The 25,134-nt window shown below is 51.3% G+C and overlaps 1 protein-coding gene across 1 annotated transcript in view; it reads right to left on the bottom strand.

The window, feature by feature from the left end:
• Myo16 (myosin XVI) overlaps nucleotides 1-24,469 on the bottom strand; it is a 416,963-nt gene extending 392,494 nt beyond the window's left edge. The window contains exon 1 of the mRNA XM_023715200.1: nucleotides 24,212-24,469. Coding sequence (XP_023570968.1) covers nucleotides 24,212-24,437 — 226 coding nt within the window. The 5' untranslated portion in view covers nucleotides 24,438-24,469. The remainder of the gene's footprint in view (nucleotides 1-24,211) is intronic.
• Nucleotides 24,470-25,134: the final 665 nt, after the last annotated feature.

A 25,134-nucleotide genomic window follows, 5' to 3' on the forward strand; every position in this document is an offset into this window, starting at 1 on the left:
CACATGGCGACTGACCCAGAACTCTACTTGTCCACCAATATTTGCACAGGTTATTAAATTGTGGCTTGCTGGAATTAAAAGCACACAAACATACGTGCACACACACACACACTTGGAAGGGGTAAGGGGGAATAAACACCTGAGCACCGATGTCGCGGATCAGCGCCTAGTGACAAACGAAGCGAGGCCGTGGAGCACATCCACATGGTGCTTGCGGGCTCTGAGTTCTCTGGGCCTCAGCCTCCTCACGTGTGCAGCCGTGACAACAAGATCACATAGTAGTTGGTCCTAGAAGGACACTCCATACATGTCGGGGACATTACCTCCTTGTTAATTTGGGAGACCGTAAGGAGGCAACAGACAATTTTTGAATGAAAGCAGCAGCTTTTGTGAAGTGGGCGAGGTCCAGATCCTTGGGCTGCTAGGCGAGTCCTCCACCACAGAGCAGCTCCTGAGAGACTCCGAGAGGACGCATTACGAGGGCTGTGGCTTATTCAGTGCAGCTCTTGAGAGGGGAAACTTTTACAGCAAAAACCACAAATGTGTTTGTTAATCTTCTCTACTTCTGCTTTGATGTTTGTTTGTTTGTTTTTTTTTTTTCTTTTTGGAAAGATGTGTGTGGCTGCTCTTGAGACACTTGTCATGGAATTTAATCCATCCTCCAGCTTCACCATGTGTATCCATTTAATTTAGGTAACTCTGTGCCATCCTTCACCATCAGGCTTTAGTTGCTCAAGGAAGCCTGGTCCTAGTGTGGTCTGTGTTTTTCTGATGTGCGATCGGGGAGAGAGGCATGTGACCGCAAGAATTCCCAGCCCAGAAATGCTGAGAATCATGACAGGGGCAAAGTCATGCATTTGTATGCACAAGATGGGTGGGGCAGGGATCCTGGGGACAGCAGCAGGTTTTTGAGACTAGCGGTTGGCTGGTGAGACTCTCACCCTGACTAACTGTATATGCTGGTGCTCGTGAGCCAGGCATCTGCACTAAGGATGGCGATGAGTAATAGAGGGGTCACGCTTGGAGTGCCTGCCATCTTGGTCTTCTAAATATGTACTTCTTGTCATGACATACCAATTATTGCCATAATGTCTCTCAAGTAAAGGCTTTTTTTTTTTTTAAAGGGTAATAAATTAGAAAAAAAAGACACAAGAATAAGAAAAAAAATGTCACAGGTCTGTCCAGTTACAATTCTGTATAGGGTTAGATTTCTAAATTTCTTTGTAAAAATATGTTAATGCTTATTTCTTTTATAAAATTATTTTTCCTTCAAAAAAAAAGACTTCCCAGCCCACCAAAACAAGGTGTGGCCACCATGTGAGTACCTGCGGATGCACTCCAAACTGGGCACCTCCAGGCTCATCTCTTATACTAAGAGAAAACATCTGTCCTGGTTACTTTTGTTGTTGCTGAGACAACATGCCCAGCACTCAGCAAGGCTAAAGGAGGAAGGGTTTCTGAGCTCCCGGTCTGTAGAGGTTTCAGTCTATAGGCAGCTGGCTCCGGGGAAGGGTGGCCTGCCAGAGGGGCATCACAGAGGAGAAACAGTTCATGGTGGGCAGAAGGCAGCCCGGTTGTGAAGAAGCCAAGCAGCAAGCAACAGGGGACAAGCAGCGGCCCTTGTGTCCCTCACATCCCATCCAGCTAGCCGTGCTCAGGGCACGCAGCACTCGCACCCAGGGCAGGGCAGTGTGTGCTGGCATCGTGCCTTGGGTCAGTCCTAGCATCATGTCCCCGATCCCAGCCTCGTGCAGCCACCTCTGACTGCGTGCGGCCTCTAGGGGACATCTAGGCGCCGCCATGACCACATCTACCCCACTTCTATGCTGAGAATCTTAGCCCTCTGCTCTGCAAAAGGACTGTGTACGTTCTCAGAAGACCACTGACTGCGCCCGGGGGGGGGGCAGCACACCCCAGTCTCCCACAGTGGATGTTCCTAGCTGGGAATACGGAGCTGAACTGAAGCATGAGCTGTTTAGTGATGGACGCTGGGCATGCAGAGACAAGTGCCACTTACTGATTTTCATCATAGCTGAGTGTAGGTGCGAGACCAATCTACAGGGGCAGGAGAAGAGGGAGCAGGAAGGGGACCAAGAAGGGGGTGCACACCCCAGAAGGAAAGGAGGCACCGACTGCCTGCCTGTCGCTCAGACCCCAGGTTTTATCTACAGTCACATGACAACCTCATTGCATGCTCTCCACCTTAATTTTGTAAATCCTGTCCTGTTTTCAATCATGTGCCCTTTCTTAAGCACAATTGGTCTACGTCTTTGAGTTAAACCCTCCTGGGCTCAGGCAGGGCACCTGCAGGTGACCAGACAGCCGCATCATTCGTCTGCAGCAGGAGAACATGGCATGCAGAGGAGACACTGTAATTACAGCCAAAACACAGATGCACTCGAGACAGTAAGAGAGGGAACGGCTGCAGAGTGGCCCACACGGCCCCTCAGCCTGTGCGAGGCTCTGGTCCAGGGGCTGTAGACGAGCTCCCGCTGGGGGCAGGCTTCTGCTGCTATGAGCCAGCGGCTCCCAACAGAGGCTGAAAGTGACATGCACTTTGCCCTCTCCCATGGGCTCTGAGAGGGCTCTCCTCACCCAGGCCCTTCAGGGTCGTCCAGGTGGCACCCCTGGTCAGGCGGTGGCTGCTCTGAATGATTCTTCAGTCACAGGTGCAGTGTCTAGAGAGAGGCTCAGCAGCTGGCGGATCTGGGCCCTGTGAGCCCAGCCACGCTCTAGGTACACAATCTGGCAGGTGAGGTGGCTTCAGCCAGCCGGACATCTTCCACGTCGGCTGAAAGCCCTACCCCCACCCCAGCAGAGCCAGGTCCAAGGTGGTGGCCTCTGCTGGCTCCATTCCACTTCACCCTAGGATTACAGTGGCTTGGCCCCAGTTCCAGGGGAGAGAAAGTGGACTCCGAGGCTTCGTGGGAGGAGGGCCAGAGAACCGGTGACAGGTTCGCACCCCCTCATTGGATACTACTTTTCAGAACTCAGGACTGTGACCTGTGACCTGGGCTTGGAAGACCCCACACCTTGGGCCATCACATTCCTCGGGCTACTGTGGTCAGACACATCCAGATGGCCTGTGACCTTCCCACAGTCTAGTGACCAGAACACAGACAGACAGGCTCCTGGTGCCTGCAACAGACACGCGACAACCTCCGGCACTTTGCAGTTTTGAGATCTGCTTGTCCTACACCTTGACATATTGTATACCAACCACTTTGTCTCTTATTTAAATAAAAATTACAATAAAACCTAAAGTACTTTTTATTTAAAAGGGTGATTTTATTTTCAGAAGCCCCATCAAGCAGATTCTGGAACATATGAACGTTGTAGCATGTCGGTCACTGACGTGTATGAAAGTAACTCTTAAGCCCAGCGTGGTGACGCACACCTGGAAGCCCGGGGCTCGGGGTAGCAGAGCAGCGTCACCACCACTTGTCATCACCTGACTTCTGGAGGGAGGTTCTCTCTGGAGTAGCAGGGAGTCTCAGGGTTGCTTTAATTTGCACTTCACTCACAGTCAACTGTTTTTAAAAGTCTGATACTGTGTGAGCCATCACGCCACACTGATGAGCGACAAGTGGCCCACTTCCTCTCAGCAGGGCTGAGCACATTTCTGTTTCTTGAAGAAGTCAAGGGACTGTGAGGAGCGTCATTCTTTAGAAAGCAGGTACTAACGAGACATCTCCCCGGCGTCCAAGTCCAAATTAGCGCAAGTACCTTGAACATTGAGATGTGACTCAAGATGTTCTACGACTCAAAATTTACTATCAACTATAAAGAAAAAATTGAGAAAGATTAAATGATCTAGGTTTTCTGGAGATTTCAAAATGTCCCGTTATTTGAATATTATAGGTGTGTAAACTCAGCAAAATATTCTAAAAGAGTCCAGTAGCCCATAATGGTATTGGGTCTTCCGCTTGACTGGCAATGTCAGAAATTGTTGACCTGAGTCCCCTACAGCTCAACATAACACCATGGCTTTTCTTATATTTTATTTTTATACTTTTCTGCTGGATGGTTAAGACCATGGTAAATAGGATCTCATGTCTGCATCTTGTACTGCAATTAACCGCTAGGAAGAATGTATGCAATGTGTTAATTATTGAAACTGTCCTACCAATTTGATTTGAAACTGTCTCATTGCTATCAATAAAATTATATTTAAAATGTTACTGAAAGCGATACCTTTCTATCAACCAAAAAATGTGAAAAAAATCTGCTTTTGTTGTGAAAGAGGCCCATTTGGTGTGTCACCAGCTCAGCTTCTGAAACAAGGTCCTGCTCCACACAGAACACAAGGCTCTGCGCATTCAGAAAGCTCAGCTTCAATCACCCTGCCTCTGTTCCTTGCCTACTTCTGTTCATAAAATACACCATCAACTACTAGTGAGGATTTCAAACGTCATCTTACTTTAAAGTCAAAAGAAAGGTTTAGCTAGAAGTTAGAGAAAGGGATAGGAATTATAGAATAATTATACCTTCTATCCCTTTGTACTAGAGGTAAAATAAATCCTCATTTAAAAAATAAATAATAGGCAGCAGCCCAAAGGACCAAATGTCAGAGAACGACTATTTCTAGTTCAAGTCTGACCCTTTTTCTCCACGCCCCTACCCTTCTGTCTCACGCGCAGGTGCGCGCGCGCGCGCGCACACACACACACACACACACACACACTCCTTTCTTTTCTAGACTACTCAGATCATCCTGTTTTCTGTTTCCTTCCACTCTTTAACATATAAGAAGCAGCACTTTGGCAGACCACTCCCAAGGTAGCTCTCTTCATATAGAATATCCACAGGAGAGCCAAGCCCTTTTCCTGATTACAGCATCAAGTCCTCTGCTCAAGGCATCTGAAAACCTGAGTAGACGCCTCGCAAGTCCAGTGTGAGCATCAATTCTGACACAAGAAGGAGAAATCAAAAAATTTCCACCCACAACAATTTGCTCATGTGTGTCACTTGAAATCTAGCCAAAAACCACAGCTAGGGTGTATAATCTACAGCTGAGAGAATGGTGACCGAGCAAGTGCAGCACCTGGCTACCTCACAGTGAACGAGTGAGGAGCCATCTGCTCCCCTTGCACCTGTCCAGAAGGCACCGTGGGGTCTAGGACGCTGCCTGCTAAGCAGTGTTTGCTTAAAAAAAGAAATCACTTCAAGAAGTTTTACACCTCTCGAGTAACATCATCGCAAGCACTACTTTGTTATCAACACAAAAGTCGAATGCTTCGACATCTGACCGCGCCAGTGGCTGCTTCCGCAAAGAGTATGGCAGCAAACAGTTAGGTAGCAAAATTTTTAAAAAGGAAATAATGCTTGCTAATTTTGCTTAGCAAGACTTTGCTCTCTGGAAATCCACTAAACAGCTACTTACCTTTCAATATCTTTTAAAAGCTAAGTTTGTTAAAATCCCTGTGGCCCCAAAGCTGTCCCTTAGCAACCCCAGGCTTGGTGGCTCACACAGTGGCACTGCAGCTCATACCCAACCACGGAAACTCAGCAAAGCCCTCAGCTGGAGCACTCAGGGGCTGTGGAGAGAACTACTAGACAGCCTACCAAATCTCCCCTTCTACTTAAGTCATCCAAGTGGCACGAGTCTGCTCTTTGTCCCACAGTGGCCATTACTCCCCACCCCACTTCTTGAATACTATCTGAGACTTCCGGGAGTGTGAAGAATCCCTCCAGAGCAGTGGCTCTCCTGGGCATTCAGAGCTTCGGCCACAGGCTGCTCCTCAGCACCTCACGCTCTGCTCTGCTGCACTCGGAAGTTAGTTCCTGAGACTGAGAGAAAGAGACTGCATTTCATACCTTACAATATTTTTAACTTTTTTCTTCTAAAAACCTTTCATTTCTGTTGGGGGACTGGGACTTTATATTTTCAAATTATCAAAAAAATATTTTTGATCATAATCTTCTGTCCACATTGATGGAAAAAGAACATATAATAAAAATGCACCTACTTTTTCTATATATAAGAAACCATGGATAAGCCCCTAGCCAAGAGGAACATAGTAATTTTTTTATTGAATCAAAAATACTTAGCAACTTTAAAGCTCTTAATACTTTGGAAGCTACAGTTGAGACAACAGCTGACTGTCATGCTGGGCAGCGCATGAGGAGACTAAGGGATTAAGCAGTAAACTAAACACAGACAACCTACGACATCCCTGCAGAACAGAGGGGCTGTGATGACACCAGGGACAATGAGATAGATGGAAAAAGGGCCAACCAAATAGCTCAATGGATTAAAGCACCTGCAAGCAGGTGCAGGGGACTGGGGTTGGACCCCCAGGCCTGCTGTGCCAGCCCCTCCCCCACGGTGTGCTGAGACAGCAATTGAGACTGGGCATGGTGGTGTGTGCCTGTAATCCCAGTTCTTGGGAGGCTGTAAACAGGTAGATCACTGAGTCTGATCTAGTAGTGAGACCCTGAACACCCTGTAGATCCTTCCCTAAAAAATATAAAGAGAGAGAGAGAGAGAGAGAGAGAGAGAGAGAGAGAGAGAGAGAGAGAGAAATGTAAGACACAGAACAGGAGAACCAAAGGATAGAAGACAGGTCTAATGGGTGCCCCAACTAGGGGACAGCACACAGTGACGGAAGAAGGCTTCTCCAACAGCCACTCGCTGGCACACATGTCCAATGCATGTGGTACCTTACAGGATGGCGGGGCAGGCATGCTCGTGTGCGAGAGCATCCATATTTATATTCGTGTTATCTAAGCCACAGTTACTATTATTACCCAGAAGAAACGTGAGAGTGCACAAATTCACTTCGTTCTCCCAGCCCCTTCCATATCCCAAGGCAGCATGCACTGAGCGCATGAAACTTTCCTCACACGGGGCTGCCTTCGGCCTTCTTGTATACATCGGGGCGCATCCTGACCAGATGGGCTCACTGTGGGTGGAGACTATGCTGCGCCACTCCCGACAGGCCGCAGGCCTCAGATGGTCCGGTGGCTCTGCCCACAAGAGCCTGCCACAGGGCAGCAGCCTCAGTCTTGGTGCTGCTTCCTCTCACGGCAAGCAGCTTTTCTGTTGCTGGAATGAAATACTGACATCCAGAGAGGAGAGCTGGCCTGGCTCCCCATTCTGGAAGGTTCTGCTTGTGGTTCACTGGCTGGAAGGTGGCAGGGGCACAGTGGAAGGGCATGGAGGGAAGCTGCTGGATTGCAGGCATCCAGGAAGCAGGGTGCAGAGGAACAGTACAAGAAGGGTGGCGGGGAGCAGAGAGGCCCCCTGGAGCACACCCATGACCTAGCCTGGGGCAGGCCTTAATCACTGCCTCGGCCCCAGGACTGACCTTGCCCTGGGGCAGTGGCATTTCCGCCCTGGGTCCTGATGTACTTTGTCCCAGGACCTATTCTGGATGGTAAAACGAACCAGTCCCCAAGCTGAACTGCCCCACGCGTGCCTCCCACAAGGCAGCAGCCTCCTTCTGGCAGGCCTCCTGCACCTGTTGCTTCAGACTGTGTGTTTCTGTTCATGGAAGCTTCAGGGATGGCACACATATGACAAGACTGCCCCAAATTGTAGCCTCTGGGACTTTCTATTTGGCTTCATCTGTGGGGACACTGAAATGATTTGCCGAATCTCCAGACCCTCAGCCATCCCAGAGAGGATCATGGTGCAGCTGAAACATCAGGTTTCTAAAGATTTGGTCTTTCTGGGGCCCAGCCTCTATGCACAGGCCACCAAGAACCATCTCATAGAGCAAAAGCTGCTCTTACCACCCAGGGCATGCCGAGGGGACGGGAACGCCAAGTCAGGAATCAGAGGCTGAGACTGCGCACCGCTGCTTCTGCAGTGCCGTGGCTTTCCAGCAGACCCAGCCTGGCAGAGGCTCCCCGAGACGTGAAGAGTCCAAGCCCACACCCCTTGTGCTGTAGCGCTCCCTGCGGCTCCTCCCCGCCTGGGCTCCTGCCGAGGCACGGGCTCCTCACTTCTGCAGAATTCCCCCTCTCAGGCAACCTTCATGAAACTGGAAGCCACAGAAGGAACAGGCTTCTCTGGCCCTCAGGTTGAACTCAAGTCTTGTCCTACAGAAACCCAAATTGGACACAAAATTGTGTTTGTGATGTGCATTTTATTAGAACAAGAGGGTAGTTCTGTATTTATATAAAGTCGGTTTCAATTGAGAAGGAGGCAGAGGCAGTCTTCAAGTCCACGTGGCCTCAGGGTGTTCAGCACCAGCTTCTGGGTCACACAGCGGGGTTGGCGGGAGGCACAGTGCCTTCTGTCTTGTACCAGCTCTACAGTGAGTGGCTCATTTATCAGACACAGATTTCTTGCTTGCAAATGCTTCCCATGGTATTTATTTGTAAAGTTTTTTTTTCCTGAGTTCACAAATAGCTGCATCAATCAGAGGGTCCTCCACTGCCAGAGCTGCGGGCTATCACAGTTTCGGGAGGCAGAGGCCAAGGAGGCGTCCTGCAGGAGCCCACCACACGCCAGCAACTTGGGCTGAGGCTGAGATGACTCAGGGCATAATCCTACCCCTGAGATGCTTATGGCAGGAAGAGCTGGGCATTTTATTGAGAGTCATATTATAAGGTAGTTATAGCTGAGTGAATTCTAGATCTATGGATGAAATGCCAGAGGGAATGCAGAGGAGAAATCTTCCAGCTGAAAAAAATCAAGGAAGCTTCCTGAAGGACTTGCCACTTGCTTCGCACCTCGCAAAGTGAGAATTTAGCTATTTTGTGACACAAGTGAGGAGAAAAAAGGGAAGTGCAGGGGCCCAGGAAACTCCTGCTGCGCCAGGCCTGACAATGTCCCTGATGTCCTGTTTCTCAACACACATGCAAAGGGCACTGGAGAGGGGGTGAGGTTTTCTGTTCATCACTGTCCCTCAGACCACCTGCACTGACGGCCTCTGCCCTCTCGATGGCGCATTCCAGCAGAGCTGAAAGGTCATGTGGTAAACGCCACGTGGGCTGAGGGCTCGGGAGCCCACTGGGGCTGGAGATTGCGCTGTCATCCGAAGCCACTCTGAAGCCAATCCTTCCAGACCCTCCCAAATGTTCTCATTCAGCAGGCCCAACCAGCTCCCATGAGGAGAAGTCACTACCTTGGAAGAGCCACCAGCCACAGGTGTAGTCACACAGGCTAGAAATCACGGTGGCCTCACCTGAGTCATGCCGGGGAGAACCCGGGATCCAGGTGCAGCTCGAAACAGGAAGCAGCTGCACAGACTCATTTATGTGCTGAGCGACATTACTGATTGGCTGCTTCTGCAAAACTTTGCTCCAGAATAGGAGAGAGGCAGCGAAAGCTTCACTGAGTGGGCCTCATTCCACCAGCGGACACAGACAAACAGACAAAGCGACAGACAAGGGATTGCTGTTGGGGACAACTGCAGTGACATCAGTGATGCACCTGCGTGGAGAGAGGAAGTGCTGGGTGCACGCAGCAGTTGGAGGAGCTTCTCAGATCAGGTGAGGCTGGAGCCAAGAGGAGAGCACGGGGAATGGACAAGCCATGCAGACTCTGCATAGAAGAGTGCTGGGGCCCTGGGCCTGAGCACCTTGGTACGGCTGAGGAAAGGCTGCGCTGCGGCCTGAGTGTGGCCTCCCCTAGCGCTGTATTCTGAACAGTGATCTACAGTGTGACGGGAGCAGCTTACGACCAGCTGCCTAGGGTATGCTGTCACCGCCTCCCGCACAGAGAAGGACAGGTGGGAAGACAGAGCATCTCAGGAGTGCGTGAGAGGAAGCCAGGGCGAAGAAGTCAACAGCCTAGCTGCAGTGAGCAGAACAAAGTCGTGCCCCAAGGCCGGGGCCCAGAGGCCGCTCTGCATGAGCCAGGAGCCCATAAAGGTACAAGCAGAGAAATAAATACGAGTCCGAGGGGTCACTCTGCCCACCAGAAAGCAGATGGCAGGTGGGATAGAGCACAGCAGGCTCAGGACCTGGCTTGGCCTGCTTTCTGTCACTGAAAGAGGGTACCTGAGGTTGGGCTCTCTAGAAAGAATGGAGATTTATTTAGCTCACAGATTTGGAGGCTGAAAGTCCAAGGCTGGGCGGCCCCATCCTTCGGCCCCCACTGCAGGTGTTACGGAGGACAGCACCACAGAGGCCTGGGTGCACAGAGCAGGCACACGTGAGGCAGGGGAAGGGGCTGAGGAGGCCAGGCCTGTTCTCACAACAGCCCACCCTCCAGGACAGAAGCTGTTCCTGCAAGACCAAGCCCACCTGAGACCCAGGCCTCCTTCACAGGAACCCTGCACAGGGCCTCAGCTGCGACTCCTGTGATGACTGAGGAAAGAGGTTCCAACATCCACCCTAAGAGGACAGGATCGAAGGTGACTCTACAGGGAAGTGTGGAGTCATTGATGAAAGGGGGAGGTCCTGGAGTATGTGCAATTTGAAGTCTACTCTGGGATACAATATAGCAGAGGGAGAGCTGGAGAAGTCCTCCAAAGACTTCCACAGACTTCTATGGAGTGAGCTGTTCCACCTCAATTCATCTATGGAAACGCTGTCTTGGTCAGATACCCACAACTTAAAGCAGGAGGGCCTTAACTTGGTTCGCAGGCGCAGGAGAGTCAGTCCGCAGCCAGCTTATCCAAGGCAGGGGCATTGTAGAAGGGAATAGAAGGGTGGAGGTGCTGAGGTCATTGTGGCCAGGAAGCAAAGCAGAGGACAGTGTTGGCACAGAGAGGGGTGAGCAGCAGACAGGGATTCCAAAGCCACCCCTCCATGGACCCCCCTGAAGTGTGCTTTGCCAATGACTGGGTAGATCCCAAATTCAGTTAGGCTGACCCTTCACTGCCACTGTCACAAGCCCTGATCCCAAGGTGACTGTCATAGGGACAGGAACTTCAAATAGGAAACTGAAAGTTGTAAGATGTCGTCGGAGTAGACGCCCCGTCCAACATGCCTGAGGCCCCTCTAAGAGGAGAGAGAGGTATCGGGCCTTCACGCGCACAGAGGTGGCCTCACGAGGACACAGTGCACAGGGGCTGCTGCCATCCAGGGACAAGGCCTCTGGAGCAGCCCTGGCGACTCCTGGATTGGGACCCCCAGCCTCTGTGGTGGCCATGGACAATCTGCGTTGTGCTGCCATTTCGGCCCTGCCGACTGACACGGACACTGTATGGTTTGAACGCGAGCCTTAAGAAGAATCTTCCACAGCTGAAAGAGAAGGAAGAACTAGCAAGGGCAACGAGGAGCCAGGGAGAGCTGGCCCAGTGCAAAGACCAGTGAAAGCCAGTCGTGAGTGACCGTGGCGGTGCCCGGGCTCCGTGGACATGAGAAGGACTGAAAACAGCCCTGGAACTGGGCCACAGGCAGTCCTTTTCCTGAGAGGTCTTGTGGAGCCACTGGGAGAAAGCCCAAAGGAGGGCTTTGGGGACAGGCAGAAAAAAGACAGCAGTGCCAGCCAATGCCTCGAGGGAGAGAAGGTGGGCAGGGCCTGTGGAAACGATGGCAGGGGCTCTGCTGTGCTTTTTGCTGGCTCTGGAAAACATGAAGGCTTCTTTGCCTGGAAAAGGATTCTGTGCTGTGGACCTCATGGAGCTGCTTCGAAGCACACTGGGAAGGAGGAGGCCAGCGGTGTCTAGGCCAGGTTCAGCGTTGGGGACAATGCAATTTACCAAGGACCCTTAGAATGCCTGCTTCTAGGAGCTCCTGTGCACCGAGAACGCTTAGGCAGAATGCTGCTGACATACTGTCCTGCCCTCTCCTGAGCATGCTAAACGCTTCCCTCATCTTATAAATGGCCCATTTACATCCTCCCTGTAAAACACTTCTCTCCAGCACATGCTGCCAAAGGCACATACGATCTCCAGAGTGCGCTGCTGCTGCTTAAGCAGCAGCCTGGCCCATGACAGATTGTGCCTTTTCCTATGAAAATTAACAGTCACGTTTTTCTTCTTCCATAGCCTGTTGTATGTACAGTGAATGAGGAAACCCAGGTCTATGCCTCTCCTGGCTATGCTGCCTGAAGCCTGATGGATCCGAGACGTCAGCTGTGGCACTCATTCAGGGAAACAAGCTGCCTGCTTTTTTTTTTTTTTTTTTTTCCACTTTCAGTTTAATCAAAAGCATGCAGAGAGCTGGAAATTACAGGTTCCATGTTCTGTCATTAATCCTTATCACACATCGCCCTCAGTGGGGGCAGTGACACTAAGGAACCATCATGCTGAGCAAGGAGCTGACAGAGGTGGTGAGTTACTGAAATTAAGAGACGATATTTTACTAGAAAAACTGACCCCAGGATGTTCCTCCCCTTTCTCTAGGATATGAAAAGATTGGGTTAAAATTTACGTTTGCACAGAGGTGCAGCTACGTGTGTGTGAGGTGTGCAGAAGTGTGTGTGTGGGTGTGCCCTGTGGGTTCCCATTCCCTGGAGAATCCTGTCTGACACGTACGCCATCTCCACGCTAGGGATGGAGGAGAAATTCCACGGAGGCGTCGTGCTGAAGAAGGTGCCCTTCTGCCTTTGTGTTTGCCCCCACTTCCCTCTTGTCCCGAGGGTCTCCCTGGCTGGGCGCCCCAGCACCTTGACAGGGGTCAGCTGGGGTCCATCCTGGTCCCAACATGAGTCCAGGATTTATGTGGACCTGAGACCAGGAATCAGCACCATGGACAGCAGGGCAAGGCTGCCTTGGTCTCGCTGGAAGCTCTGAGCTGCTAGGGAGGGGAAAGAGGTCTGGAGGGGATGGAGATGGAGGAAGCTGCTCTCAAAGAGGGATGCTCAGGGAGGATGCAGTGCCCACAGCAGTGAGGAAGGAAGAGCTGTCCTGGGAACCGCAGTGCACACCTCCCCAGGCAGAGGCGCATTTTCTCCTGCCCCCTTCTCTCCCCATGGCGTTCATGGGAGGGAACAGGACCCCAGGCTTGCCCAGCACATTCTGCTCCAGAATGCTGCTCTGGGCTCATCATGGGGACAGTGCAAAGGAGACATGCCTGACCCCTTCAGATAGCCCTCCTGCTCCCCCAGGCTGCATGCAGAAGGGTAATCTCAGCAGACATGTGTGGTGGGACATAGCAGGAGGGTGGCAGGGCCAATGGGGAGGAGCAGGGGAAGGCTGAGGCAAGACAAAGAGGGGCATCTGGGCACATCACACGGGCAGGCTGGAGGTGCTGGCAGCAGCCACGATGCACGTCGTAGCAGCCGTGGCCCTGAGGACAGAGCCCCAGCCCTGCACCTGCCCACCACTGCCCCCTGGGCAGCACCTGAGGTGTGGCTGTGAGACACCAAGTGCCCCCATAAGTGGGACAGAGGGACAGGGCATGTGGATGCTGCCAGCCTTCCTGACAACCTTAGCTGGCAGCTAGCTCTGCCCCATCCCTGAACGGTCTGTGTCCCATGGCAACGCTGGCAGAGAAGCAGCAAGTGGCTCCGAGGCTTCTGGCCCCCATGCAACAGAGACGGGCACTCGCGTCTCCTCTTCTGCAAACCTGGAGCCTGTGAGCAGCTCCGGTCACCCCTGGTGTCATACTGCCATGCTACCAAGGTGTCAGAACACAGTCTAGACTTGGCTTTTGTGAGACTTCCTCGAACCTGCTCTACCCTGTAAGCCAGAGTGGATGCATGCGGGCCTGGATTTGTCTCCTAGGGTTACTGCAGAGTGGCGCCATGAAGCCCAGTCTGTGCACGCTCGCCCAGTGCAGGGAGTCGGAGGTCTGATGCCAAGTGCAAGCAGGGTCACACCCAGGGGAACTCTGAGGGGAAACCCAGCTGAGGCCTCTCCCAGGTTCTGGGGGCTGTCACATGGCTGTATCATTCCATTTCTGCCTCTGTGACCAGGCTATATGTGCACATCCTCCCATTTTTATGAGTATGACATCGTTGGGCCAACATCCACCCTGGTCCAGGATGACCTCCCGCGAGCCCGTGCTTGGTTACTCTGCATGGACTCTCATCTCCAAATGTTATATTCACGAGCTCCAGGTGAACACAGACTTTGGAGGGCACCGTGTGACCCAGCCCCGCACCTGGTAGGATCGTGCTGGGGACTAAACAAGACGGCGACAGCAAGTGTGAAGGGAACGAGCGGTGCACTGGCATAGTGGGAGAGAATGGATGCAGAGCTTCTCAGTGCCACTTACAACATGACGTGTCCCTTTCAGTGCAGTCCCTGTTCCTGTTGGCCATTCTCTCATGGTGACCCTCAGTCCTGGAACTTGTGCGCCTGCCCCCAGCTTTTCCCTCTGTCATTGCGGTGCAAACCCATTATGCCTTGCAGTGAAGTCCAAAGGCCGAGCATGCGTTCACAGCCCTGGTGAGTGCGGCTGCAGCAAGTGCCAGCAGGTCAGGAGCTGCTCTGTGCCGCTCTGGTCCTCTCTGACCTCCGTGTCCTTCTCAGGTAGCTAGCGGTGGCATCCGATATGTCCCCTGAAGCCCTCTGTGAACGTTATCTCACTAGTCCTCATAGCCACTCCTGCAGGAGCACGCTTCCACGATGCTTTGTTTTTTTTAGGAGAAGGATATTTTTTTTTAATTAAGCAATTCCATTTGATTGAAAAAATCAACAAAAAAGTAAACACCATTTACTCAGAACTAGCCAGTAGCTCCTCTCCCCTCCATCACCACATTTTTCCGTGTTTTCTTTTTCACAATTTCATTTGAGTCAGAGACTTATTACAGGAGGCAGAGAAGAGGACCCAGGCTGGGGAGAGAAGAGACACACGAACTGTGCTATCCTCAGTTCTCTTAAGTGCCACAGAAACAGCCTGAGACTCCAGTGAGACGGCACCATGAATGCTTGGGGACAGAAAGAGACTGCTTTCTACCCAGGGCTTCTCAGAGTCCATTTGGCAAGGCCATGCAGGGCCAGATTCCATCCACTGCTTTGTTACTCTTGCTTTTGTCCTTTTCAAGGGCTCCATATAACCCACGACACTTGCAGAAGGCCCAGGCTATCCCTGGTCAGGGACACAGTGCTCCTAAGAGTCACGTGGAATCAAGCCCAGAGTTGGGTACAGACACCACTGCTGACGGCACTGCTCCCCTCTGGCTTGTTGCTGGGCTCAGGCTGCCTTCCTTACACCACATTCTCGACTTTGCCAAGACAGGCCGGCTGCAGCTTCATCCTCCAAGGAGGGTGTGGTGTCTCCTTTCAAAAGGAGCACATTTCTAAAAACTGGACAGTACTTCCTTCCATGCAGGACGTAAATGCTGAGAAAGCACAGCTTTTCTCTTGTCTCAGTGATGCGCACACCCAGCACACTTGTGATGACCAAGCAGGCAGGTAAAGTGGTGACTCCATCTCAGGAAGTAGGAGTTTGGTATCGGCGAAGTACTAAGTATACACCAATTTCCTCCAGGAGCCTTCAGAATTTCAATGTAATTAATGTCTAACTTTTTGCTTTTATGTTTTACAATTGGACACCTGCAATTATCTAACAGCTGTTGCTCATTAATGGAAAGCATTGTCCACGAATGAACACAGCGAGGAGAAATTCCAGCCTGCCTGGGCGGCTACCTTTGCTCTCCCGTGAGCTGCCTCACACGCCTATATGCAGATGATGGCGACCTGGGCCTGGCTGGTGACAGAAGCCTGGCTGCTGCCCCTGGTTCCTCGTAGCATCCACAGCCCCTTGCCCCCGTATCCTCCCCATCCTGGCTAAAGCAGAGCAAAGGGCAGGCTCACAGCTTCTCTTCTTGAGGACTGAACATCAGCCTTGTTCTAGGAGCAGCACAAGAGACAGGGTGAAGCAGCCCTCTCCTCCAATCTGAACGCAGACAGCAGTGAGCCGCGTTGTCCTCTCACTGGGAATGGCCTTCCCCAAGTTCCTTCCTTCAAGGCAGGATGATGCTTTCCATTTGTTTTAAAACTCAAAAAAATGTAAGAGATGTTCACAGCAAGTCCAGCTCTTTGTCAGAAGGTCTGCATTCATTGCACGTCAAATGCAAACTCTGGATTGTGACAACCAAAGCCGTGCATCCTGTGGAGTACCTATCACTCACCACCATGCTCTATGAGCACACAGAGCTGGAGGGGGGACCTTGCCAGCCCACATGGCCACCATGCAAGCACCGGGCTCTGCTTTCTATAGGAGTCCACCTCAGTGTGTTACTCGGCAGTCACACTTGCTGACGGGCATTGGTGCAGCTGGCTGTGGAAGGCAGGGAGGGGGAGGAGCTGCTCTGGGTACCAGTCCTTCTGCACCACTGTGGGCAGAGGCCCCTGATCCACAGCCTTGAAAAGCAATAATTAGATTTCACCAGAGAAACATCATGTGGGTGCCTTTGTCATTTACACGCCAGTGCTAAGTTTTAGTAAGACATTTAGAGTATTAACTGTGCCTGGTCACTAAACACTTCAGACTCCTGATTCCTGTGACAATCCAGCCACTGTAAGAAAAGGGCTGGGCAGATGCTCTGGGTTGGACACAACTTGAGGCTGTCCTGCCAGCTGTACCTCAGTGCTGGCAGCTGAGTGCCCTCTTCCCCCGCGGTACAGCAGAGGTGGAGAGGCCCAGAGGGGGCAGGGTCATCGGAGATGCCGCCATTGGAAAGGCCCATGCAGTGCCCAGGGTCACTGGTTCGTTAGTCCCACAGAAGCAGGTCACTATGAGACCTCCAAGTCTGCGTCCTCAGTCCCTCAGTCTTCCGCTCCCACGATGTCACCTCCATGGTGGTGTCAGCTGGCACTAGGTCCTCAATGGAAGCTAAAATGGTGAGGTCACCTGATCTTGACACTAAAACTTTTGTTTTTAAAACTGCCCAGCTTAATGTATTAATTACTGCAACTGTACTAGCAACCTGTCTTTGAAATTGTTTCATTGCTATTTTATCTTTTTTTCTCATTAAAATGAATTAAAAAAGAATAAAACTACTACCCAGCTTCGGTCATTTTGCACAACAACAGAGATCACACCAGTATAGCTAAGTCATCGTGCGTTAGGTTAACAGGCAGTCTCGTTTTGTTTTTTGTGCATAACACACTGAACATATACATGAAATTTGTTCTCTGAACTACAGTTCAGCTTTACGGGTAGAACAGAGCACAGAACACTCAGTCCTGCAGTGTGCTCGGAACACGCCCAGCCTGTCTCTGAACAAGCCGCCCAATGTACGTTGAACGTCTACATACTCTCAGAACAGATTTAGAGGATTCCGCACGACTCCAGGTGATATTTCCGGTAGCACAGAGGGTAGAAGCATTATTCCAACTAGCACCGAAGTCAAAATGACTTCAAGATTTCTGTCCTGAAAGCCCAGAGGAGAGATGGAAGCACTGGCTAAAGGCAAGAGTCAAAGAGGGAATTTCCACTGGGAAGAAGATGGGGGTCGGCATTCCACGTGGACCTGGTAAGTCAGAAAGGTAAGGTTGCTGGAAGAGAAGAAAAACCCGGAGCAGAAAGAACGCTTCCACTGCCATCGGGGGCTTCCCTGACAGACGCGCATCAGGCTCCTTCCCAGGCAGGGAGCTCAACCAGAGCCAGGAAGACTGGGCCCGAAGGGCAGCACAGGCAAAGCAGCGGCCAGCGTTCATGGCTTTGCCAGGTTACCACCTGGCATCACCTCGAGAGACGGTGTGATGTCGTCGGTAAAGGACAGTCTCTCAACTTCAAATCTGGGCAGCCCTGCAGTAGCTATTCCTTCTTCCAACACTCATCTAGAGAGCGGGGAACACTGCCTGTGCCTCTTAGGAGGATTGAACAGCCCGAATCACAACAGCTTGATCAGAGTGAACTGCCCCAGCGACGTGGCAGAGAACTGCGCACTTGTAATTACCTTTCGTGAAAACACATCATACGAGGTAGCAGAAACGATGGACGCCTGCGAGGGCAAGTGCAGTGGGACTTACTTCTGCAAGCTTGTCTGTCTCCTTACCTCGCCGACTCGCACCTATTTCTGTCTCTCTTTTGCTTCTAAGCAGTGTGATCGGAGTTGAAGGAGCAGCCTGAGAGTACGCGGGGATTTTCCTTGCAGAGGGAGAGTCAGCACGTGGAGGCCGATGCAGCGCATGAACACGAGGGACTGCAACCACGCCCCCAGCAGCCCCAGGAGACGACGGCCAAGCACCGAAGGCACTCAAGTGAACTTCTAAGGTGCTACGCTCACAGATTTTAAAAATTCTGGATTCTTTTTAAATGATATGTTACAAATCTTAGCATATATAACACCACAGATTCTGTCCTTCGAAAGAGGACATCTGATTCTTTCTACTCAGCTTGACAATGGGTGCTTTTAAATAGGCAACGAATAAATTCATTTACACAAATACATAATCTGTGTGATTTGCACCATCATTTCAGTGGAGAGGCTTTTTTCCTCTTTTGTGACAATAGTGTTTGGCTTCTCCGTTGCCTGGAGATGTACATCCAACCACCGTAGCAGTGTAATGTTAAATGAAAACATCGCTGCTATGCTTAAATGGAAACTTGCCCTGAACACATTTCTGGAATGAACTAGACACATGCTAGGAAGGCTAAAATGCCTTTACAGACATTGCCTGGCTTTCCAAAACAATTTATTAGATTGCAAGAAGTTTGTATTTTCCCTCCAATACCATGAGGAAAATAAGTAGTGAGGGGAGTATACCCAAAGCACACAAGTGATTCAGAAGATAATGCTGCCAGCCAGCCAGAGGGGTAGAGACAGACATACACAGCTAGTTAGAGCTCCATTATTTTATACTTTGGTCAGATCTACAGACTGAATAAACGTACGCTGAGGGATGAAGAATGTGTTTCTCCCCCAACTCCATATACCGAAGTTTTAACCCCAAGCCAGTGAGTGGTATTAAGAGCTGGGCCTTAGTAGGCAACTGAACTTAAGTGAAGCTCTGATGTGTTCTCCCATGACGGAAGCAGTGGCCTTCAGCAGAGACAGGTTCCAGAGCCTCCTTCGACTCCACGGAGGCGCAGCAAGTCCAGGTCACGTGCAGCAAGCCCGGGCCACGTGCAGCAAGCCCGGGCCACGTGCAGCCAGGCCCCCGGACCTCGTGCTTGCCAGCCACTCACTCTGTGTCTATATAGCAGCCTACACTGACTGAGATACAGACGCATATTTTATTTTTCACACTGTACTCATGCATGTAAAGTTTTAATGTCATAAGAAATTCAAACACTCTGTTGAGTCACTCAGTTGTTTCTTGATCATTTGATATTTTATTTTAAAGAAAAGAAAAAAACCAATAAAAACAATGATATAACATTACAAAGCAAGATAGTAGAAGAGTAAGAATGATCAGCATATTGCATTTTGTTATCTTCAAAGCAGTGGCTTATAAGATGTAGGCATGAAGAATTGATAAAATGATGTAGGCATAAACCTTTCTTATCAATGAACTAATAGCAATTAGTAATCTAATTATCTTAACTATCATAATTTTTTAAATTTTCCTTTCTTTTCTCCTATGTCGCATTCCAGCTTCATCTTCCTCTTGAAGAGTTTCTTCCCATTTCACGATATCTATTGTACATTTTGAGTCTTACTCTTTTAGGTTCTTACACTGGGGAGACCACACAGTGTCTACACACATGAGACTCATTTATTCCACTCATGAGCATGGAAAGTGGGACATCTACAGTGTCTGTGACCTTTGCTTCCATCGAAAGCTCTGTTCCAGCACTCATGGGAGTGAGGACATTCACAGGAGCCCTTCCTGAGGGCATCTCCTCCAGCGTCTTCATGACGTTTTCTATGGTGTTTGTGTCATGAGGAATAAATAGGAGAGTGTACAGGGAGGTGCACAGTATGTACACAGTGTACGGGGAGGTGCACAGTATGTACACAGTGTACGGGGAGGTGCACGGTGTGTACGGAGCCTATGGGGAGGTGCACAGTGTGTACGGAGTGTACGGGGAGGTGCACGGTGTGTACGGAGCCTACGGGGAGGTACATGGTGTGCACACAGTGCACGGGGAGGTGCACAGTGCACAGTGTGTACAGAGCATACGGGGAGGTGCACGGTGTGCACACAGTGCACAGGGAGGTACACAGTGTGTACGGAGCATATGGGAAGGTGCACGGTGTGTATGGAGCGTATGGGGAGGTGCACGGTGTGTATGGAGTGTAAAGGGAGGTGCACAGTGTGCACACAGTGCACGGGGAGGTACACGGTGTGCACACAGTGCACGGGGAGGTGCACGGTGTGCACACAGTGCACGGGGAGGTGCACGGTGTGTATGGAGTGCACGGGGAGGTGCACAGTGTGCACGGAGCGTACGGGGAGGTGCACAGTGTGCACACAGTGCACGGGGAGGTGCACAGTGTGTACAGAGCGTATGGTGAAGGCTTACTGCAGACCACTGTGCAGACATGTAGAGCACCCCGGGCGCACACTGACTGTGCCTTCCAGAGCGCACCATGTGTCTGGCCCTTCTGCTTCTTCTGTCCCTTTGGTTACCTTACACTGGTTACTGCACGGGAAAAAGGTGGGACTGTATTCTCAGCCCTCTCTCTCTGCACATCACCACTCCACAAACTTGTATGTAAAAACCAATTTTCTTCAACTGAAGGCAAATCATTGATTAGTTAAATTAAACCTATTATTTGCTTCTTTCCAATGGAAAAGTCCAACATGGCTGCTCGCTTCAGCTAAGGCCCTTGGCACCTTTGCTCACATATGAACAACCTGCTGCCCACCACACACACATTCACGTCCTGCGCATACAAATATGAGTTAACGAACCGTGTGCCAGCCCAGGGCAGCAACGGAGGTTTCAGTTTGGCAAGCAATGTTGAGCACCTCCTGGCAAGCTTGAGTATTTCTCCAACCAGTCTCTGGGTGCGCTGGATCAATTTGGTAAAGGTAATTGAGGCCAAACTGTTCTAAAAGCTAAGAGTAAAGCTTATAACAGGAAACTTAGTAATACAGACAAGCCTAGAGAGACTATAAAGCTTCGGGGTCCGACCTGAGCCCTCCTTCTAGCTCTCCTGTCTCACGCCTCATCTGTCCTGTAAGTGCTATCCTGGCTTGTGGCTTTCTGGTCTGGTCTGCGCTGTCTCCTACCACTTGCTTCTCTTCCTGCCTGCTCCCCTCTTCCCCCCTGTAATGGTTGGTGGATTGTGCCAATTTAAGAAGCTCAGACCCTCTCCTAAGTGGGCACGGCAATTCCACCCGAGGGCGTGGAGGTCCCAGCCTGCAATGGCTCACCGACCAGATGTATACAGAGGAGGTGAGGCAGGATGGACTCGCTTCTGGTCTTTGGAAGAGCTCCAGTACTGGCCTTCAGCTTGGACGTCACCTCCCGGCTTTTCCATCTCCACCTTGATCCTTCAGTCTTCCTGGGAAGACTCTTCAGCCTCCTTCCACAGATCCACCGGCCTGATACCAGCTCCCACAGGGCCCTGCAGTGAGCTGTGGACCTTGGGCTGAACCCTCGGTCTCCAGGGTGCAGACGCCCACTGCACGCTTCCTCATCCGACTCTGCTGACCGTCATAAGCCAATCTTGTGATTTCTTATGTTTGTACATCTTATGTTAAATCTGTCTCTCTAGCAAAACACTGCCTGACACACCTGCCCTCCCTGCCACCTGGAAGCCAAGGCCCTATCTCTGGGAGCTGCTGTACCAGCAGGAGATCCCTCAGCTGCCACCCACCTCCATCACACAGCCACCCTCGTGGGCACACGTGCCCCCTGCCTGCCCTCTGAATCCTGCAGTGTAAGCCTCGCTGGGCTGCAGTACTAGTGCCCGGCTTTGCAGCCGCCCCGTCCTCCCTTCTCTCCTGTTTTCTTCTGTTTCTCTCCTGAGGGGAGGACTCTGCAGCTGACACTCAATCTCGCCTGCTCTCTGACAGCAGAGCTCCACAGCTGTACAGCTGCTCACGAGGGTGAAGTCAGATCACAGGACAAACATGCTGCCTGGTCAGTCGTCGGGATACTCCTGCATCTCTGAGTTTATTACCCTTAATTTCTTTTTAACCCTCACAGACATTTCTTGTGCTTTCTGCAGACATTTTGCACAAGAGATTTCACAACTTTACTCACATACTTCCGTGTTTCGCTGCTTTTAAATCAATACAGTGCTTAAGCACACAGACCTGCATCCTCGTTTGAGCTTCTGTGATGAGAGTTTCACGTCTTGATGCTCTCTGGGGATGAGGGATGTCACTAGAGGAGCTGTGAGCCCGCCACTGTGTCCCTGCCCTCACCAGGATCCAGAGTCCTAGGGCAAGCAGCCCTTAGCTGAAATATGCAGACAGGAAGCAGAACCCCCAGTGATTTCTGGGCAGCCTCCAGGGGATGTGGCACGGGCTAGGACGCCAGACGCCCCAGGGTGAGAGGCAGGGTTGGATGACACTTCAGAGCCATGCAACACACCCGCCCCTGCCCTGCCCTGCCCTGCCCTGCCCTGCCCTGCCCTGCCCTGCCCTGCCCTCTCAAGGCCATCTCCCTCCACACACCACTGCTGTGGGACCCAGCACACTTGGTACTCCCCATAATTTGTCAGGAAGGTTTTGTCCCAGCACCCTCCACTTTCTGGTAGCCAGCGAGCACGCTAGCCACTGCTGGTGACTCACTGCCCTGCACTCGCCCTGCTTGGTACTCAGCACACCTCCTGGAACTGCTCAGCACCCAGCCAGCACTGCAGGCAGCACGGACGCCCCAGGAGGCCCCGCCGCACTCCCAGACGCCAGCACAAAGCAGTCACTTGTAGGAAAAGGAATGCACGTGAGACCAGCTCTCAGGGAAGTAAATCAGATGCACAGCTTGAGTACCACACGGTTTCTTACACAAGAAACCCAAAGGTCAAATGCATTGCAGAGCAAAACAGAAGGAAACGGGTAGATTTCTTGAGGTGGGAAGGGCCCAAGGAGGAGAAGGGTGGGGAGGAGAGGAAGGTGTGAGCTGAGATGCGCTGTTTGCGTGGAGACCGGCCACAGCCAGCAGAGTCCCTGTGTGCTCCAGTAAGTGCCAATAAAATTTCTGAACAGTTTTCAAAAAACCCAGAGAACTACTTGTGTCTTCCTGTGACTGTTACTGTGCAAAGTGAGCCATCCATTTTCACAGACAGTCTCACATTCTATGGTAAAAGCTGGGAGACACACATCTTAGGAAATTTATGATTTTCTTAATGATTTTTTCCGGGTAAAAAATGTAAATAGGTCAGAGCGAGTTCTGACACTAAATGAGCTACAAAAACAAAAATCTGTCTCAGAGCTCTTCAGAGTGTAAAGTGTGGTTAATGTCTTGTGAAGAATGTCTATTTCAGATTAATTGAACTATCGGTTTTAAAGTCAATCACGGCCCATTAACTTGTATTGGTTTCTTTGAAGGCATCTTCATTTATACCCAGAGCTGAGATAGTTTGCTTATGCGGGAACTTGGGAAAGTAGACTCTGCTGAGAACAAGATCAGGAAAGTTCATATGCAGGAACTGCTGAGAGACAGGAATGAGTCTTCCTGAACAGGACTCAAATTTGTAGTGTGCATTTTGAGAGATATCTAACACCTTGCTAAGTCAGCCAAATGTAAGGCTCAGAGTCGGTAGTCTGCAAGGCAGCAAGGCCGGAGGCAGCGAGACATCGGACTCCACCACCCATGACAGCACAGGACAGCGAGCGCAGGCGAGCAAAAAATCAGACACATCGACCAACAGGGTGGTGCCGGACGGACGGACGGACCAGAATGGAACGGATGGGACAGAACAGAACAGAATCCCCAGAAATGCCTTGCACCCAGTGATTTGGGTAAGAGCCTGTCCCAAGGCCTCAGGAAAGGCCAGCCTCTGAAATAGAGGGTGCTGGGAAGGCTGACGGAAGGCACAGAGCACGCCCTCCCTCAAGCCACATAAAGTTCCACCCAAAATGGGCCACAGATCTAGTGTGCGACCGAGACTATTGAGCGATTAGAGGAAGGCACGGACAGAAGCAGTTCTTTTGTTTCTGGCGCAGTGACTCTGGTCCTGGGCATGTGGAAGGCGCTGCCTTCAGCACGAAGGGTCTCCGAGTCGGAGCTCACAGGTGCTGTAAGGAGGGCCACAGCCAGAAATGCCATCTACAGAAGCAATTTCACTGTGAAGAAATTTCATCAGCAATTTGAATAATGTGAGAGAAAATCACTTGTTTTTCAGATGGGTAAAACCTTATAAAGCAAACTATAAGAATTTCAGCAAAACTTCCACTTTTTCCTGATTATTTACTAGACTTGGGGTTTCCAGGGATATTCTCTGGAAGGAGCACGTTTTCTGGATCAGCTCGGGCAGCTGGAAGCCCAGAGTCTCGCCGTGATTTCCCACCTCCCCGCTCTCCGCAGCACCCCAGGCAGGGGAGCTGGCACGCCGGCCCTGACGCACCTTCCTTGTCATCGTGGTGGACGATGGCGTCCTGCAGCACGTCCGCCAGGCCGAACCGGACCCTCGGGCTCCTGCCATGCCGGAGCTTCTTCAGGAAACCCTCCTGCCTCTGCAGCGCCTTCTCGCGGTCGTAGTAGGCCTTGAGCTGCTCGCAGCGCATGCGCCTCACCAGCCGCTGCCGCTGGCCCAGAGGAAGCGACTCCAGCAGGCACTGGTCGATTTCCATCTCACGGGCTCGGAAGGCGCTGCATAGCTGGAAACAACCTGGAACAGCAGAACGGGGTCACTGCACCCATCGTCGGGACCCGCGGCCGCGCCCTCGGCCTGCCCGCCCCCGCGCGGCCCTCACGCCATCCGCCTCTGCGCGGGGGGCAGTGCAGAGCCCTTGTACAGCTCGGGGAGACCCGCAAAGCTGCAGGCTCTCTGGACATTCCCCAGGATCACGACAAGTAAGAGACCTGGTCACAGACAGACACTCTTACTCGACACAGCCGCCAACCCCCGCCCAGCCTGCTGTTTCCATGAACCGCACCCATGGCGCACGCATTGTTGGCTAACCGAACAATGCTAACTGACTTTTCTGTGTTAAGTTCTGGCAACCTGCCTAGTCGTTCCGAACACCCTCCTACAACTGCTCACACAGCATGAAGATTCTGCTAGTTAATGTTGTAGAACGCATGCTCTGTCATGTGATGCACCGCTGGCGTGCCACTCATCGGTTGCTGAATCCTCTCTGGTGACATTTATTTCTAAGAGGCCCAACTCTGCTAAGTACAACAACAAGAGGGCACAGAGATTTTCTTTCATCATTGCAAAATCATGAATAGGACTGTGGCTATCGTGCTCTTTGTTCTACAAATATAACAATAAAAAACTGAATTCTCCATTCTGGATTTAAAAATATTCACTTTCTTTCAAGCTGT

This window comes from Octodon degus, unplaced genomic scaffold, assembly GCF_000260255.1.
Source record: "Octodon degus isolate 3935 unplaced genomic scaffold, OctDeg1.0 scaffold00039, whole genome shotgun sequence".
NCBI classification, from domain to species: domain Eukaryota; kingdom Metazoa; phylum Chordata; class Mammalia; order Rodentia; family Octodontidae; genus Octodon; species Octodon degus.